This window comes from Stylophora pistillata, chromosome 12 (genome assembly GCF_964205215.1).
Source record: "Stylophora pistillata chromosome 12, jaStyPist1.2, whole genome shotgun sequence".
NCBI classification, from domain to species: domain Eukaryota; kingdom Metazoa; phylum Cnidaria; class Anthozoa; order Scleractinia; family Pocilloporidae; genus Stylophora; species Stylophora pistillata.
This window is the reverse complement of record NC_142530.1, coordinates 26,281,557-26,299,983: the sequence shown is the minus strand read 5'-3', so window position 1 is coordinate 26,299,983 and position 18,427 is coordinate 26,281,557. Positions and strand designations below refer to the sequence as shown.

General features: G+C 39.0%; 2 protein-coding genes across 6 annotated transcripts; both read right to left on the bottom strand.

The window, feature by feature from the left end:
- Positions 1-1,232: 1,232 nt before the first annotated feature.
- On the bottom strand, positions 1,233-9,984 carry LOC111336684 (cysteine-rich motor neuron 1 protein). The gene is made up of 10 exons (XM_022942819.2): positions 9,831-9,984; positions 8,141-8,226; positions 7,749-7,791; positions 7,029-7,355; positions 6,612-6,845; positions 5,245-5,478; positions 3,145-3,375; positions 2,442-2,675; positions 1,855-1,989; positions 1,233-1,367 (listed from the first exon to the last, which is right to left on the bottom strand). Exons 2-10 carry the CDS (start codon positions 8,222-8,224, stop codon positions 1,363-1,365), a joined length of 1,527 nt encoding a protein of 508 aa, XP_022798554.2. The 5' UTR covers positions 8,225-8,226; positions 9,831-9,984; the 3' UTR covers positions 1,233-1,362.
- Positions 9,985-11,566: 1,582 nt separating this feature from the next.
- Positions 11,567-17,229, bottom strand: LOC111346980 (von Willebrand factor C and EGF domain-containing protein). Of its 5 annotated transcripts, none has more exons than XM_088740861.1 (8): positions 17,086-17,229; positions 15,738-15,818; positions 15,060-15,170; positions 14,275-14,296; positions 12,979-13,176; positions 12,487-12,651; positions 12,085-12,252; positions 11,567-11,739 (listed from the first exon to the last, which is right to left on the bottom strand). In XM_088740861.1, exons 3-7 carry the CDS (start codon positions 15,135-15,137, stop codon positions 12,101-12,103), a joined length of 615 nt encoding a protein of 204 aa, XP_088596987.1. In that variant the 5' UTR covers positions 15,138-15,170; positions 15,738-15,818; positions 17,086-17,229; the 3' UTR covers positions 11,567-11,739; positions 12,085-12,100. The 5 variants fall into 5 exon arrangements, with proteins under 5 accessions (XP_088596987.1, XP_088596985.1, XP_088596988.1 ...); XM_088740859.1 differs by having other exon boundaries at positions 15,060-15,157; XM_088740862.1 differs by having other exon boundaries at positions 12,085-12,249; positions 15,060-15,157.
- Between the last annotated feature and the right edge of the window lie 1,198 nt (positions 17,230-18,427).

Sequence of the window (18,427 nt, the reverse complement as noted above, 5' to 3'; positions counted from 1 at the left end):
AGATCACAAGGATACCTATTTGGAAGAATAATACATTTACATTTCTCGAGGTCGAGCACTAGCTTATTGTCGTCAAACCAACGACTCGCAACAGCGAGATCGCCATTAATTACGGACTTTACCACCTCGGAATCATGATCACTAAATAAATTTGGTCATCATCAGCATAATTAGACAAATTAGCACGATTAATAAAATAGAACATGTTATTATGTAAATTAGTTTATTTAGTCCCTATTAGTTCTCCAGTTTTCATTTACTTCAGTGTACCGCAATTGACCGACAATTCTTTATGTTCAAAGGCAATTTACGTGAGTGAATCACACTGATTTGGCTTCTACAGGGCTTGGTTTATTCGTTTGACCATTGCTTCAATGTTTTTCTGAGTAGGTTGTAGAATAAAGCGATTATAAATTTGGTTTAATTTCCCCATACGTGTATAATAGGAGGGCGAGCCTAGGAAGCCTCCAAGAGTACACTTCTGGAGACAAAAGTCATTCAAAGCGTTTCCTTACTGAAAGAGCGTATTTCCCTGCTTGAACCGTAAAAAGGAAACATCCCTAAGAGAACAGCGATATATTAAATCCAAGGAATTATGGACAAAACGTGCTAGATGGGAGACACATCTGAGGCCTTCATGAAAGTAACAAGCAGTCAATACGACAAAAATTTATCCTTTGCAGGTGTTGCGATCAGTGGAGAGCAAGCAAATATTACAGGGATCTGGGCCGAGTTCACGAAGGAGAAGCAATGGATTAAGGCGAGAATCTATCCCTCCTTTGCCTAGGTCTTACTCCAATTTTTTTCCCCAGCTCGTGGACTGCGAGCAGTCCCTCCTTTTCAACGAAGACGTTACACGAGTAAAAAAAACTCATCAACTAAAAATTGATGTTAGGGTGCTGAAGGGAGTTGTTGGAGTGACGTCGATATGCCGCTGGAACTCTGTGAGTGAGGCTCTCGAAAAGTTGGGACTACAGACTAAGCCCAAGAGTTTGACCTTGCACGGCTGAGTGATTTTCAGGGGTCAAATTTCCATCTCAATGAGGTGTAACCTAACTGGCTTGCCTCGTTTTAGTTTTTTGATTTGTTTTGTTTTGTTTTGTTTTGTTTTGTTTTATTCTTTTTCTTTTTCTTTCTTTTTGCATATTACCACAGGTGTACTGTCAGGAACAGGCCAGTCAGTATCTGCGTTCAGTCATCTACCCAATTAAATACTTCAGTTCCACTCTTACTCAGATTAACTGAGATTTTATTCTTATCTTACTTTACACAATTTAACACAGTTTAGCAAGGTCTTAAAATTCATGTGAATTCCATTTGTTGCCCTTGTCCGGCACTTCAGCTCAGCTGCTAAAGACCATTTTATTCTGGAAAGTAAAAATCCGAAACATGACAAAACAGTCACAAAATAATTCATAGCTGATAATTTATAACACTGAAATTATTCATTAAGAACAAGCTAGGGTTAAAAAAAAAACAACTGAAAGATGTTCTACTAATCCTGAAATTCTGTGTTAAAGTCATATTAGACAAAGAAAAAAATCTTGGTCTGAACGAGCTCGAGAGCAGATAAACACAATAATTGTTCGTGGTTATCCCGGCAGGTTTTTTTTGGAGCTTTCAACATCAAGTTGCATTGCAGACTGGTTTAGCAAACTTTTCTTGGCTTTCATATTTACGTTGACTTTCAGCGTTTTTATACCCTGCGTTCATTGTCTCGTACATCCTTCAAATGACACTGCAAACGTGTGAAATTTTTAGGCCACAAAACCCGACAAGGATATGATATTGTTACTTTGACAAAAATGCAGAATCTCCTTGGCGTCGTTCTACAGCTTTTTATTGGGTTCCTACCTGATTGACAGCCTCCAGGCTTCCTTGTACAGTGTGCAATACCACCCTGCTGACACGTGCATGTCACACAGTCTTCTCCAGAAACCTTCTGCCATTGATCACCTGGTGACAATTGCTGTCCATTGTTGTAGCAGGCTTAAGGAAGCAAGGCGAAACATTTTCGATCTACATAAGAGGTGTTCATTACTGCGAGGATGGCTTTCAGAAATTTCTTAAAACCGCAGTACACATATATGATTTTCCATACATTCAAGTTCATTTGATTCTTTACTTTGCGGGTTTAATACGAATCAACATAATGATAATGGCTAGTTAATTAGCTCAGTTAGTAGAGCACTGCATCAGTATCGGAGAGGTCATGGGTTCAAATCTCTTTTTCAGACCTTATTTTGACTATTACATAAGTAGTATTTATCACTGGAGGGATCGCTTTTATACATTTCTTAAAACCGCAGTACACATAAAATGATTTTTACATATTCAAATTCATTTAAATTTTGATCTAGTTGTGACGTAATTGTTAACAAAGTTAAATTTTTATTATCACTTAACTCAGTTAATGTAAGTAATGGAGAACTCCTACATACCACAAACTGGGCAACACTGTCCAGTTATTTTAACAGACTTTTCGCAAGCCTGTTTCTGAATATCGCAGTCGAATATCTTATGACACTTGTGTTTCCCGGCGTCACATCTGCACTGTTGGCAGATTATACTGCTCTTGTCAGCGGATTGATGCAGCACCTCGGAACTCTCGCCATCTTTAAACAACCGACCGTTGATCTTGCAACTGTGAGCCGGGGGCTTTGGATTAGCTAGAACTGAAGAAAGAATCACGTGAGACTTTTTGGGTCAAAAAGAAATTAAATTGATTAGCAATCGTACCCTGACCGGAAGAAGCCTTTAAGAAGTTTGTTTGCGTGCACGCTAACGTTCCACGTTTTAAATGCCTTATTGGCTGATTGAGTGATTGTACGTTTTCGTAGGCCTACTACACGCGAAACAAATTCAACATGAATCAGCTTTGGTTTCTGAATCATTGTTATGATCTTTATTACCAATAGTTCTTAATTAAAGGTTGCTTCAAGTAATGTTAGATGAACAAACCTGGCTACATTTTATGTATGACGGAAGTAACTCCAGCTGAAACAGTCCGGGAGAACCACATGTAAGAAACGCCCTTCAGGAAAATCCTCAACCCCTTGGTTATAATTTCTAGGTTATTTCTATAATCAATCGTGGCCAAAAACGTCATATCGTGTAACTTGACCAATATATACTCGAGCTTACCACAGGCTGGACAACACTGGTCCACCCGATGCTCATAACGCACGCATTTCGGATCATCCATTATACAGTGAAAGAGATGATGACATCCTTCTATTTTTCCCCCCTTACAGGAGCACTGATCGCATGCCGCAGTCTTCTTATCGGTGGACATGTTAGACACTTCCAAACTTTCTCCATCTTTGTAATGTCGTGCTCCGACCTTGCAGTAAGGCGAGGAGGGTTTGGGTACGACTGAAAACGAACAGATTAGATAACGTATGGTGAAATGATTACTTGATGATTACTCAATGGCTGAGCAATAAGAACATGAACGACTTTTTTTTGAATCAATAAGTGAGTCAGTATAAGAATCAGTGAGTCTGTTTGTCAATCAGCTCCTCAGCCAGGTAGCCAGCTTGCTAGCATGTCAGTCAGTCAGTCGGTCAGTCAGTCAGTCGGTCAGTCAGTCAGTCAGTCGGTCAGTCAGTCAGTCAGTCGGTCAGTCAGTCGGTCGGTCAGTCAGTCAGTCAGTCAGTCAGTCAGTCGGTCAGTTAGTCAGTCGGTCAATCAGTCAGTCAGTCGGTCAGTCAGTCAGTCAGTCGGTCAGTTAGTCAGTTGGTCAGTCAGTCAGTCGGTCAGTTAGTCAGTCGGTCAGTCAGTCAGTCGGTCAGTTAGTCAGTCGGTCAATCAGTTAGTCAGTCGGTCAGTCAGTCAGTCAGTCAGTCAGTCAGTCAGTCGGTCAGTTAGTCAGTCGGTCAATCAGTCAGTCAGTCGGTCAGTCAGTCAGTCAGTCAGTCAGTCAGTCAGTCGGTCAGTTAGTCAGTCGGTCAATCAGTCAGTCAGTCGGTCAGTCAGTCAGTCCGTCGGTCAGTTAGTCAGTCGGTCAGTCAGTCAGTCAGTCGGTCAGTCAGTCAGTCGGTCAATCAGTCAGTCAGTCGGTCAATCAGTCAGTCAGTCGGTCAGTCAGTCAGTCGGTCGGTCAGTCAGTTGGTCAGTCGGTCAGTCAGTCGGTCAGTCAGTCAGTCAGTCGGTCAGTCAGTCAGTCAGTCGGTCAGTCAGTCAGTCAGTCGGTCAGTCAGTCAGTCGGTCGGTCAGTCAGTCAGTCGGTCAGTCAGTCAGTCGGTCAGTCAGTCAGTCAGTCGGTCAGTCAGTCAGTCGGTCAATCAGTCAGTCAGTCGGTCAGTCAGTCAGTCGGTCAGTCAGTCAGTCGGTCAATCAGTCAGTCAGTCGGTCAGTCAGTCAGTCGGTCAGTCAGTCAGTCAGTCGGTCAGTCAGTCAGTCAGTCAGTCGGTCAGTTAGTCAGTCGGTCAATCAGTCAGTCAGTCAGTCAGTCAGTCGGTCAATCAGTCAGTCAGTCGGTCAGTCGGTCAGTCAGTCGGTCAGTCAGTCAGTCAGTCAGTCAGTCAGTCGGTCAGTCAGTCAGTCGGTCAATCAGTCAGTCAGTCGGTCAGTCAGTCAGTCGGTCAGTCAGTCAGTCAGTCGGTCAGTCAGTCAGTCAGTCGGTCAGTCAGTCGGTCGGTCAGTCAGTCAGTCAGTCAGTCGGTCAGTTAGTCAGTCGGTCAGTCAGTCAGTCAGTCGGTCAGTCAGTCAGTCAGTCAGTCAGTCAGTCGGTCAGTCAGTCGGTCGGTCAGTCAGTCAGTCAGTCAGTCGGTCAGTTAGTCAGTCGGTCAGTCAGTCAGTCAGTCGGTCAGTCAGTCAGTCAGTCAGTCAGTCGGTCAATCAGTCAGTCAGTCGGTCAATCAGTCAGTCAGTCGGTCAATCAGTCAGTCAGTCGGTCAGTCAGTCAGTCGGTCAATCAGTCAGTCGGTCAATCAGTCAGTCAGTCGGTCAATCAGTCAGTCAGTCGGTCAGTCAGTCAGTCGGTCAGTCAGTCAGTCGGTCAGTTAGTCAGTCGGTCGGTCAGTCAGTCGGTCAGTCAGTCAGTCGGTCAGTCCGTCATTGAGGCAATGAGCCACTTAGTAAATGAATTGATCAGTGAGTCAGTCAAACAGCCGGTGAGTTTGCCAACCAGCTATCACTAGCTAGCCAGTGAGTCAGTCAATCCGACCTATCCACGCGTGGTCAGCTGATCAGCTATTATATCACTGAGCCAATCACCCTGTCAATCAAACAATTACGTACCGCGGGCACACGCCGGGCAACATTGGCCTGGAATTTTTATATGGCTTTTACATCCAGCTTTGTTCTTCTCGCAGTAGTAGATTCTGTGGCACTTCTCCAAATTTCCTGCCATGCAGGTACACTGATGACACTCAGCCAGCTGGTTGCCGTGGAAATCTCTTAGAAGTTCCAAGCTATCGCCTTGTTTGTAGGTTTGGTCGTTGACTTTACAAACGGGTGCATTACTGGGGACATCTACAGTATGAATGATTAAAGGCAATCAAAAGAACAAAAATATAATTTTTTACAAGTGGGCTAAACAATTTATGAACGTGTTATTGCTTATTTCATGATCATGAATTACAGTCGCTTTTCACTGTACAATCAATTTGTCAATTGATAGCCGTATGATCTTCTATTTATGCTGGGATTCATAGACTATCAAACATTCAATTTTAACAATAACCACAATTATATTTAATATACACATAATTCACCACATTTTTCAAAATAGAATAAAAAAAGATGGTAGCTCGGTCATGAAATAATGAGATAAATTTATGAATAATTTATTTTTCATACCGAGCTAAAAAGAAATTACTTTCTTTCTTATTCTGTCTACTCAAACGAAACTTTCGAAATTGCTAATCCTATCGGTATGTAGAACGTATGTAATATTCTAAATCTAATTTTAGCGTTCTCTGTTACTCAGTGGGGGAGCACAGGTAGAATCTGAAGGTGTGAGGTTTGTCTCAGTGGGGAATCGGAATTTTTGGTTCGATTCACACTCGCCTTTTCAAATTCCTCCCAATGAACTTGATCTGTTCATTGTTTGGAATAAAGGCCTCTACACGATGTTTTATGGTAAGAGACGAGGATATTAATGCATTTTTCTAAGAAGAAGAGAACGAGAACCGTAACCAAAAAGGAAACTGATGAGTTTCTCGAAAGCGGTTGGGGCGAGACAAAAAAAATAAAGGATATTACTCCCGCGTATTTGTGTTTGTATTAAAACCAGCTTCAATCTCTACCATTTATATTTACTATCAATATAGGTAAAGTCTGCATTAGAGCCAAGAAGATCATCAGGCTCGCTCTTAACTTCGGTTCAATTCTGTAGCATGAAGCGGCTAAGAGTATTTCTACTTGCCCCTAGATGGGATGCTGGTCCATCGCATTAAATTTGCCGGTACCCATTTAAACAACTGGGCAAAGAGAGGTACCGTGAGAGTAAAGTGTCTTGCCTAATAAGAACATGACCCCGGTCAGGGCTCGAACCCAGACTACTCGATCCGGAGTCGAGTGCATTAACCATAAGGCTGAAAGAAAAATAAAATACTGACGTTTACTTATCTTCTCGCCGTGTTGTAACATCCTCTATGTAATACCTTTTTGGCACTTAGGACAGCATTGTGCCGATGTCTTGACATAGCCGTTACAACTGGAATCGTTCATAACACAGTCAAAGAGGAAATGGCAGTCGTCTAGTTTACCACTCGAACAGGTACACTGATCACATTGACCGTTTTTTAGGTCTCCATTGAACACCTCCATGCTGTCTCCTTCATCATACGTTTGTCCTTCGACACTACAACTCGAAGATTTTACTGGGAGTGGATTCACTGGGGGAAAATGTTGTCAAATGTAAGCGGGTGAGATAGGCATTCAAACGTCAACCGCAAGAGCGAGAAAATAATCATGAATTTTGAGAACACTATTTGATAACAGCCAAGTACATTCCTGTTGTATCATAATCAGGCGGATGAGAAAATCGAAACTCATGAGAAGGATTTGGTGCAGCTTACCTTTGATGCGATAAATATAGTTTGTGCTTGCCTTTCCCACGCCATTTATACAGTTACCGGATTTTCCATGTTTACTGTAAGTCATCGCAGCGTCTTTCCCAGACCAGCACTCTCCGAAATACTGAAGTCCAACTATGGCCGTGTATCCTTCCTTAAAGGCGCTTTCGGCACAAAGCTGTATGACTTTACTCATGTCTTCCCAGAAGTCCCAGATTACTTTGTTATCTGGTAAACTTCCTTTTTTCCTGAAGCTTTTAACCAACTTACTCAGCGCTCTATCTTTTTTCTCATCTCTGAAACAACCAACTGGTTCGTAGTCTATTTCAACTAGAGAAAGAAAGACAACTAGTGGCAACGCTCCTAAATGTTCTCTGACCTACACAATTCAACACTCGACAAGTCAAGTATGTTAAAGCCATGGCAGTGTTAGCTTTAGTAGCAAAAAGGATCGCAGCGAACTCAGCAGAATGGAGTGGTCGACCGAAATATTGAAAGGCGCCGAATAAATGACGAAATATTTCAATACAATAGTGAAGGACCACTCGTTATTTTTGTAGGGGGGGTGCTAATGAGGAAGTGGCCGGAGGCATATTAATATTACAAAGCCTCATGGAAAGATCAGGGATATTACCCTCGATCGTGACACAACGAAAATCCTCCAACCCCCCCCCCCCCTTCACCCCCAGGCGATGACTAATAAATAATATAAAAATATCTTACCCTCAACGTCTCTGACAGTTCTGATCTTTTCTTCCCGTGCCTCCTAAGGGGATTAATCAAATTATTGTTTTTAAACAATGGCCTACGTTCATAATGCAAATTTTCTACCAAGCCTTTAGAATGAATATATGAAAGCTTTATAAGTTTAGAGACGATTCATGTATAGTGTAGGATTTGGTAGAGTGGTGGGGAAGCAAGGGGGGAGGGTTTGCAGATGACCGAGTTCTTTCCTGCCGGGATTTTCATCTCATTACACCGGAAGGTGTAAGTCCTTTAAGATATTTATTGGTGAAAGACCTCATCATAGAAAGAGATTATAAACTGATCTTTGATCATAGTGATTCCAATGAGTTTGTGATGATTTATGAAGTATTTTTAAGTGTAATAAATACCAGAGTATCGTGTTTCTTTCCCTCTACTGTTAAAACTACAAGGAATACGACGAGAAATGCTTGAAAAGGTCTTCTTATGTCCATACCTACGAGGAAAACAAGAATAAGCACAGAAAATAACTGTAGTAAAATAGTAATGTAAAATGATCAGAGTGCGTCTTTGAGACACCAAGAGACGATATAATTTGGTCTTAGTTGGTTCATTAATTAATAATTCCAGCTGGCCTTCATTTGAAGGATCAGTGTTGGGAATTTCCCTTTGCGTTTGGCAGCGTTAGAGCCCGGCGGCAGGGGGGCACTTCGGGTCATTTTCTGACAATTGTGCAACTGCAGAAACCCGTGTCGATAGAAGTTTCGTTTTACTTTTATTTTTGCGCATGCAAATGTCTCTAAAATAAGAAAAATCTCGTAAAGTTATAAATTTGGCTGCAAAATCCATTGTTAAAGCTTTTTTTTGTTTTCTTTTTTTTTGGCGAAAAGCCTCACGAGCTGATCCGGCTTTTGCAATATTGATTGCAGCTATAAAACATCAAATCACCACAGTCTACTACGCGTCAGAATGTAAAGTTAAAAATTCCTTTTTGTCGTGCTGCTCGCAAAATTTCATTTTATACTAATATTAGATCGATACTAATAACTAAACAATTTTGAGTTTTTCAAATTTTTTTCCTGTGGGCAAAGTCAAGATTATTTTTACCTTATCACTTATTTTCGCGCGACTTTAATTTCGCGTATTTGGAATAAGAATATTTCGCGGGACATAAAATTCGCGATTTTCACGAATCATCGTTTTTCAAGGTAATTAAATTTCGCGAATCAATTAGCTGATGCTCGTTTTTTCAACTTCCATTTCTGTATTTAGTTAACCATAACGGAATAGAAACCTCAAACGCAACAAACAACTGGCTGAAATGTTCAACAATGTCAGCAACTTAGTAAAATCTTTTAAAAGGGCTGATACAAGCAAGATGAGTCCAATGATGAGAAATAAGGGCATGCGTTGAACTGAAATTTGAGCCGCCCTACTCGTATGTAAACTCCAAGAAGAAGGAAAGCTTAAATAGAGGATTTTATAAAGGTCTCTAAATTTTGCGTCTTTAATCTTCGCGGCACCTTTTTTTCGCGGGACTTTAATATCGCGAATTTTTCTAAATAGCGAAAATTGAATCTTGCGAAACTAAGTGATTATAAGGTACTACCTCAGAGTATTATTAGATAAAATATTCTTGGCAATATAAATTTCTAAAAATATTTTAAACCAAATAATCGGTAAGAACGATAAATGTCCTGATAATGATTGGTTTATACTTAAAAGAAAACCCAAAGTAAGCAAAAAATGCAGTACTCTTTTTCAATCAGACAGATTACATCGAGTTTCTGCAGAAAAAAAAAACAGAACTATTTTCATCAATAACTAATTTTCCTTCCTAAAATTGATATTTCGGAAAATGGTAAAATATAACCTGCTAATTGTTAAGTTTTCTCTCTAAAATAGGTTAAGACAACTTGAACGGAAAAGTGGACAAGTGAAAATCTTACAAAGAAGAAATAATAGGGCAAGCCACCAAAATTCCGCTCGCTGCTCAAAGTATAATAAATAGTCGCGATAATTGTCGAAAAGTTGCTGCAACAGTAGACACTTTTTTCGGTATGTTAAATGAACAGATAGTATAATGCCTATCTCACTTACCGGAATTTGAAATTAGTGGTGGCGGAAAGTAATTTTTTTCATTCAAGTTCGTGCAAAGATAAAAGCGCTATAGGAGACAGATTCAGGCTGAATCGAGCCTTTTAGTAAAGCTGGTAAAGTGGACTAATTCTTATGTCAAGCACGTTCAAAACCCAAACTCGCAGGAAATTTGAATTTTAATACATGTTTTCTTTTAAACCAAACAGTTGCCATCCTTAGCTTTGGAAAGTAAATATTAAAACACTTGTTCTTACAACAAATTCCTTATTATAAATTGGTTACTTCGCTTGAGCAGAGATCGAAAAAATGCGACTCAGATTTTCAATTTCAAAATAGTTCCGCTAAAAGTAAAAGATTTTAGCAGTTTTTTAGTAATTCATCTCAATAATGCTATCGCCGATAAAAGAAAAGATGTTTGGTTCAGTTTAATGATGGTATCGATCAATGATCAGATTGATACTTTGAAAAGCATACTGAGTGGGCAATAATTGTTTATTTAAGACGAATAGGAAAGTAAACAAATTAAACCAAAATCCGGTTGCAGAATTGCATCTAAATTTTTTTACAAATTCAATCAAAATTCTTAAGTTTCGAAATCGTCTTAGAGTTGAAGCCTAAGATCCACAAGGAATGCACTTGAGACTTTGAATCTCGATATAACTGTCGCAAAAAGAAAGAGCCGGATTCACTGCAATTCTCTCAAAAGTTAATTGGCATATCGGATGTAATTGTTAACTGCTCTCATTCAAAGTAAATGAAACTGGTTAAACAAGAAAGGAAATTGGTTTGCCTTTTGACAGAAAATCGTTACCTGAACGGAAGGACTCTTAATTCAAACACAACATGAAACTTTGAAAAAGGACAGATGACGCAGGAGATGTACTAAAAACCTGAATCGTGACGATAAAATACCAAATCTGCCTTTACCGCGCGCGAATGCCATGAAGGTTTTTTAGACTTTTGTCAAAAAGTGTAGATTACTTTCTTAGACTTAAAAAAAATACACATGCTCGAAACCAAGTCAAAAAGCTCAGATCTGAAATATCTATCAATGGTGATATTATTTTCGGGCGACAGCAAATGTTTCTATTCTTTTGAGCTCCGGCTTATTCGCAACTAACATTACTTGTGGCCTACCTTACATTTTTTTTTTTTTTTTTTGAATTTTTCTTCCAAGTTCTGTCTTTTTCTTTATTTTTTCCAATTGAAAAATAATATCTTATTTCAGAATACTTACCCAAGAAAACAAAGTAAGTAATGGGGCAAGAGGATTGCATCTGAATGAAATTTGCTCGCTAGCCTATATCCTGAGTTAATTGAAAGGCAAATTCGTATATTTTTGGTAATTAAAAACAAATTTGTTTATTTCAACAGGTGCGCAAGAATTGAGTAGCAAGGAAAAATTGAGGTGGTTCACGGTGTCACAAAAAACTACCTACCCATTGTGTTAAGGTGTAAGGTGTCGTTCATTGTTTGTAGACTCGTCTGTCCTTCGGGTAATCTTGTCATCCCCAATACCAGGAGAGCCGATAAATACCCTATTAACTCAGTTTCTCCACAGAGTGTTTGAAATTTTGATACCCGTTGTAAGGTAAAATAGAAACTGCGTAAGCTATTTTATCTTGTTGAAATCATACTACATCTATAACTTTGCATGGATGATATACGTTCAAAAAAGAAATTTCGAAACACGAATACCTGTATGATCCATCGATCGCCCAAATGCTATTAGAGGATGGCATTGTAAAGTTTTTTTAATTTCAATCAATATGACTAGTTTATTGAATGATGCTGACTTAATAAAGAATCACTAAGTTACAACTACACAATCAAAAGTCCAATCCATTTTCTTTTCAATATTGCTCGCGACTTTGTCTAGGTGCCTTCTTCTTGGTAGATCTTGAAAATTCTGCAAATACAAAAAGTAAAAATTTGATTGACTTCTTCCGGATTGAAAGAATCGTCCCTAAGTCACCATGGGTTTGTGCCAATATTTCTCTGATATTTATTACGAGATTAGTGGAGCTAACAAAAACGCAACATAAAATGAGCTTCAGAGCGCTGGAATGGAATTAAGGTATTTTAAACTTCGATGCACAAGCTGACATTTCTTGAATTTTCAAGTCTTGTTTACCACACTAACAGCATTTTCAGCCAAGTGTAGGTACCTTTGTCGAAGTTTCACTTTGTCTCTGCTTAATCTCTGTATCCTAAAATAACTGGCATATGTCAGTAAAATGACGTTCATTCTCACCTTTCTTCTCATGTGGTCAATTCATCTTCTCATCACGTGCGTTGTTATCAATCCGTGACATCATGTCACGCTTCTTACCAAATGGGAATGGAAATGGAAATTCTGGCTCAGGCCTGGTTGTGATCAGCGGTATCGTGAAGAAGACAGGCTCTGTTGGCGGTTGAACTGCTATATGTTGTTTCATAAAGAAAATACTTATTTGTTTACTATTCAATCAACCAAAAATAACAGATTGCGAGACAAACAAAAGGAAGAATCAAAACAGCAAGGAGAACATAGGGGCAAAGGCATTTAAATAGAGGAGAGATGAAGGCATGTCAAAAATAAGACGTGAGAAGAGATAGAAAAACGGTTTAACATATGGAGCATGGAGTGTGTCCAGGCCTTAATACCAAAACTAACTTGGAGTGCACTTGGGGCAACATCTTCCAGGAACTGGTTCAGAGATCCCATCGCACTCTGCGCAATAGATTAGATCGCAGTGAACTGACGAATCTTTACAAGTACAATCATAGCAGGTTTCGGAGTTTACACGCTTGGCCCAGGTATCACCATCATTATCACAAGCTAAAAAAATTGGGAGGAAATGATACTAAATTCCATGCCACTTTAAAGACATAAGACTTCAAGGTTTGGCTATTGAAATTTGTCTAAGACCCTAGTGTCCTCATCATTAAAAAGGCAATATGTTTTAATTTGAAGCGGCGTCTGGTAAGTTCTTTAACCTTAACAGCGTTATAAAAGCTGGCATGTCTAGTTCTCGATCAAATGCAGAAAAACAGATGATCCTCAAATGCTCTTAACTATCGCTCCCGTGGGTATTCACGAGGTGTGATGCATCTATGACAAGCCAGTCTTTGTTAATCTACTTGAAATCATATTTTCGTCTCTTAGGGCATCGAGGACAGCATATTCCTTGTTCTCCGGTCACCCAGTTGTTGCACGCTTCTATTGGCATACCCAGGCCTTTGTCACAATGGTGGTAATGACATTCACCCACAGATCCATCGGAACAAATACAGGCTGTGCAACTAGCGCTCTCAATTGGATATGTGATGTTGTGATAGATAACTTCATCTCCATTGCAAGAGGCTGTAAATGAAAAGAGTTGCAATTGAGAGTTTGGTGTCACGACGAAAATATGTAACAGCTTATAATCTGTCAACAAAAAAAAAAGAAAGGAAAACAAATTTGTATAAATCCAAACCCCGAGGATCCATCGTGAATTTTTTAATACATGCATCTTGAGATTCTAAAGAGTGGTTCATGTTTCCAAAATTGTCTTTAAGTGCCTATGAAATGAATTTTTTTCTCGGTTTTCCTTAGCTTGATGCATATAAAAAACGACTTTAACCTTTAATCCGGGCGGAAATGTCTTCAAATCCTTTTTTTTTAGTTCAAAACACGCGCTATCTGCGAACGAAATTGTCCCCTCTTCCGCGCGGCCAAAACGTCACGTGATTTTCTTTCGTGACGTCAAGTTGTGTACAGCCATCGAAACCAACATGGATGACAGTGCTACAAAAAGAGTGATTCTATAATCTATAGAATCAGCAGAGTGACACTCACTCAAATGAATGAATGACTCGCCTCTCACCTCCAAACGTTCCGCAACTTGGTGTTTTGTGTACATAAATTACGTCACGAAGGCCGTCGCAAGGGTTGAACTAGGTCCCAGACCTCGAGACAATTTTCACTACAAAATAGTACTTTTTAGAGCGCAAAAATTCAGGCTTCAAAACGTTTCCACCGAATTGAAGGTTAGAATCGTTTTTTATATGCATCAAGCTAAGAAAAACCGAGAAAAAAACTCATGTCATAGGCACTTTAAATGTGCTAAAAAGACCATTGAATCGACTTCAGACACCAACATTTTGAAAACAGCCTATCAAATATAACCTGGCAGCACACGTACGGCCGAAACGCGCGATTGCCGAAAAGCTTTACTCTGATCATCAGAAAAAGTTCAGTTTGACTCAGTTTCTGATTGTTAGATGAAAAATAAAGCGGATTTCAGTCTTGTTACGTCACCGGTGAGCGGCAAGGCTGAAAAGCGAGTTTCGAAATGGCAGCAGCCACGTTATTCAATTACTGGCACATACGGTTCACTTTCTGAAACTCAAAACGCGGTATATTATGCAAACGCAACATCACTTTATTCTGAATCTTTTTTTGTAGCTGCGAACTTACCAGACCTCCGTGAAACTGCTCCCTTTGTCAACACGCGGTGAAACATGATGAAAAACAAAAATTTAAGGGACACATAAGATCGATGTCATAAACCATTCCCGGAAGTAGCTGTTTTATTATGGAGGGAAAGGAAAGAAGGCGCCCACTTGCTCCTAAGAAGTTTGTTTTTATTTTTGTGGAAGAGACACGGTGAGGTTTCTTAACTATATTAAAATAATTTCTGAGGGGGTAAGTTTCTAAAGAAACTGTGGTGCTGCGTTGATGGGGGAGTACTGAACAAGGTAATTTTGGTTTTATCTACTGAATTGATAATGTAAACTGGCCACCTTGAAGAGTTTCAAAGTTGACGTTTCGAGCGTCAGCCCTTCGTCAGAGTGAATGGCATTTCAACAACAAGTTCTGCTCCATAAGTGCTGTTGTCCAAGTTATTGACTCTGAGCTATCGCTTTTGCCGTTCCGAAACGTTGCTTCCAGTAAGGCGACTCATGATTGGCTAAGCAAAGGCAGTGAATGTTTTCACAGGATATTTTCGCTCCGAAAGTTCCAGGAACCGTAGGGCTCTAATAGAAAGGTGTCTCTCCCGGAACACACACAAAGCAGTGTCATGGTAATTAAGAAGAAAACCCACGACTGAAAGATGTTGTTTTTTCAGTCAGTGAAAGAGATATACTTACTGATAAAAAATTATATTTATTCCGAGTTTTTCTAACAGCAGTCGAAATTATGCGTTTTTAATATAATTACCAAGAGAGAAAAAAGAATAGTATTTTGCTCAAGTAACTTACCTTGCTGACGGAGCGACTCTCCAGAGCTGAAAACAGACAGCTAAAGAAAACAACTGCAACGATGAATTTGAGAGCCATTTTCGTACCTCGTGTGCAGTCTACAAGGAGAAACTAAAATTCTGTTAGTCGTGGTCGTTCATTTTTTGGTTACAGTTACCTTTTACAAGGTCTAAGTATTAAAAATCAGCATGACCGGTAAATTTATCCACTAGCAAGTAACTAAGTTTGCTTAAATTGACCTTTTGTGTAGCAGTGGTTATGTACCGAAAAGAATGTATTGTTTACTCGGCCGTAGCGCGGGCATAAAACACTGACCGGTTTGGTACAGTCAAACCTCGATGACTCTTCAACTACCCGGACCCTCAGCTATCCGATTCTTCGATTATCCGGACTTGCTTGTCTGTTCCCAATTTTTTTTTAATGAATATCAACTAGTCACATAAGCGTTCCCTAACAAACTTTTTTTTCCCTCACACAAAGCACACGTAATGGAACTCCAGTTGAAACTAAATTTGTTCCGCTTTTCGAGCTGTTGAAAATTCAATGAAGTGTCTAACGTGTTAACCTCTAAATACATTTTAAAAGGTGTTTCTCTCAGCTACATTATTGTAAAATTAAGTGGATTTCAAATAGCACTAACCGAGGGCTATTCATTCTTCAACACATTAATTTTCTTACCTTCGACTAATTTGGAACCAAACACCAATCCAAGAGTATGTAACGTTTCCTCGCCCAACGATAAGTGAACTTAGCAACCTACTAAACGGACAATTACTTAAAGGTAAAATTTGCAAAGCAGAATGACAAAAATTAATGAAATCAATTAATTTTAATATCTAAACAGAGAGGTTCTCAATAACCATGTGTTTAGAAGTCAAAGGACTGACTTACTTGTTTCAATTTTTTAAATCAAAAGAATACGCTAAACGACACATGAATAGCTTTGTAGTGACATTTTCGCAGTTTCTTATGTCAAAATAGCTTAGGAGGTAAAACAGACAGTGCAGAACGTCTTTGTCAATAAAGAGAAAACTCATTTTGATATTCATTGCTGAGGCTCATATCAAACCTTATCTCATCTATTCAAATTTTAAATTCAATGCGATAAATTTAAGTTCGTCAATTTAAGCGGAGATAGATAAATGAAAATCAACTTATAAAACTAGAAATAGGCTTTAGCTGAGTTATTACGATCCTTGCAACTATGACCACGTTTATCCGATTAACAAGAATTTAAAAGGTTTGGTTAATTGCTGTTAACTTGACGAATGTGGATGAAGCGAATCGTACGTCACCCCTTTTGTTTTTGTGATCGGTTTTAGACGAGTTATTAAACTGTCAACAACCAAAAGATAAAAGCCAAAAAATATTAAACATCGAAGGTGTAATTTTAAAATTGGGGTTAAGTTTGTTTCCAAATTCAAAGTCGTTAAGAATAAAACTAACTTCCGTGTCTAACTGCCGATAAGGAAAAAATGAGAAATTTAGGAAATGATATAGATGATGTCCTGCACCTTAACAGTTATGACATCTATCTTAAACTCTTTTTCAATCCAATACAGATCGAGCAGTTAGACCAGTAGTCATGGAAAGCTGTTGAGTCTTGCAGTACCGCGATACCACAGTTATTAGTTATGTTCATGTTTTCTCATATAGATCGGTCGTAAAACATTTTGAGTCGCTTTTTTTTTCGAAGTAGAAATTTCGTTCAAGCAGAATAGGGTTATTAAATGTATTTTATAGCAGTTTTATAGGTAGAAAGCCATATAAGAGATAAGGAAATTCGTTTGTTCGCTTACTGATCTGTTCATGGAAAAATTGCGCACAAGCTAACCGACTATGAAAATGTAACTATCATAAACTGACCCTCACAAAAAACTATGATTTCAACGGAGAGAAAGCGAGAAGAGAGAGACAATTTGAGGTCTTTCATCAAGAAAGAAGGTTTTTTTGTAAGAGCGTTTCCTCCGAGTGCGAGAAAACTGAAAAGTATGAGTTTGCCGTGATAACGATTTGCGTCTCAAACCTTTTGATTTTACTGAGGCCAGGCTTGGAAGTTTTACCAACTGAGTTGGGTCGCATACCAATTCCTTGCCGGAGAACACACAACTGGTAGTGTTAAAATAAAGCGTCTTCAGCAGAGTTAAAGAAGGTGTAGAAAGCCGTTCTAAGTTTGAGTGCTGTCATGGAAATGAGACTGGTGTTAAACATTGGACAGCCGCGTGGGACAAGTAATAAAAAATGAATTTCTGCTCATGACACGTAGCTTTTGTAGCACTAAGGTTATTCCACGTGCGAGTGCGTAGTCAACTCATACCGTGCAACAGTTCTTTAATTATTGAGCAACTAGTTATGAAGGACTGAATACATTGTGTATTATTACAAGTTCAAAGGACGGAGATGTATTTTTCTTTGTAATCAAAGGCTATGAATTGTCGCATTTTGCAGGTTCACTTTGCTTAGTCCACTCAAATGATTGTGTACATTTCAGCAAATCTTCACGTCAGCTGAAACTGAGAAGTTTACAACGCGTGGTGACGACTTGATTTCTTAAGCTGTAAATATTGGCATTCAAGAGAAAATTAAAAAATATATTCATTTCATTGACCAGATAATAGAAATTTGCAGCAACAACTCGCAAAACTAGAACAAAGCAACAAACCTGCTTTAAGAATTCGTGGTAAGTAAGAAGTTTTATCTTAAGAGAAAATAACTTTGATATCAATGAATAAAGGCTGATAGTTTCGAAAGAAACTGATTGGGGCTGCGTCGGTGGAAGTAACGAAATAATTTGGATATATCAACTAAGTTGAAATGGTAAATTGGCCACCGTAACGATTACAAAAGCTGACGTTTCGAGTGTTAGCCCTTCGTCAGAGCTAGGGGCTAACGCTCGAAACGTCAGCTTTTGTAATCGTTACGGTGGCCAATTTACCATTTCAACTTTGTTGATATATCCAAACTCTGATATCAGCTTTATTGTGAGAGATATCGTGCAATCATTTTGCGAATTTCCCTAAATGAGAGTCTTGTTGTTTATTCCTTCCTGACAGTCGTTATCTAGATATCTTGATTAATGGAAACAAAAAAAACCGATCAATCGCTCGAAAAGATTATTACACGAGATGAACAGATTGATAAACCAGAAACATTAAAGCAGAAACCTCAGTTAAATGCCTCTAATAGATCTATCCTATTTTAACGTCACAGTTAAGATTGGATTTTGCCATGGCCATAGATGATTACAAAAACTGTGGTGTTGTGTTCCTAAATCTGTTAAAAGTGACTGAAAACGTACCAGTAATAATTTGCGGAATGAGTTTCTAGACCCTTTATTTGCGCCTCGCGAATATCATATTGAGTTTCGG

Coding starts and splice junctions, on each gene's coding strand:
- LOC111346980 (XM_088740861.1), bottom strand. CDS start 15,137: ATGGCTCTCAAATTCATCGTTGCAGTTGTTTTCTTTAGCTGTCTGTTT. Junction 14,297..15,059: donor AGAGTCGCTCCGTCAGCAAG/GTAAGTTACTTG, acceptor GTGTTGACAAAG/GGAGCAGTTTCACGGAGGTC. Junction 12,253..12,486: donor TTGCCCCAAGTGCACTCCAA/GTTAGTTTTGGT, acceptor AACAACATATAG/CAGTTCAACCGCCAACAGAG.
- LOC111336684 (XM_022942819.2), bottom strand. CDS start 8,224: ATGGACATAAGAAGACCTTTTCAAGCATTTCTCGTCGTATTCCTTGTA. Junction 6,846..7,028: donor CTATATTTATCGCATCAAAG/GTAAGCTGCACC, acceptor ATTTTCCCCCAG/TGAATCCACTCCCAGTAAAA. Junction 3,376..5,244: donor TTGCCCGGCGTGTGCCCGCG/GTACGTAATTGT, acceptor GTTCGTTTTCAG/TCGTACCCAAACCCTCCTCG.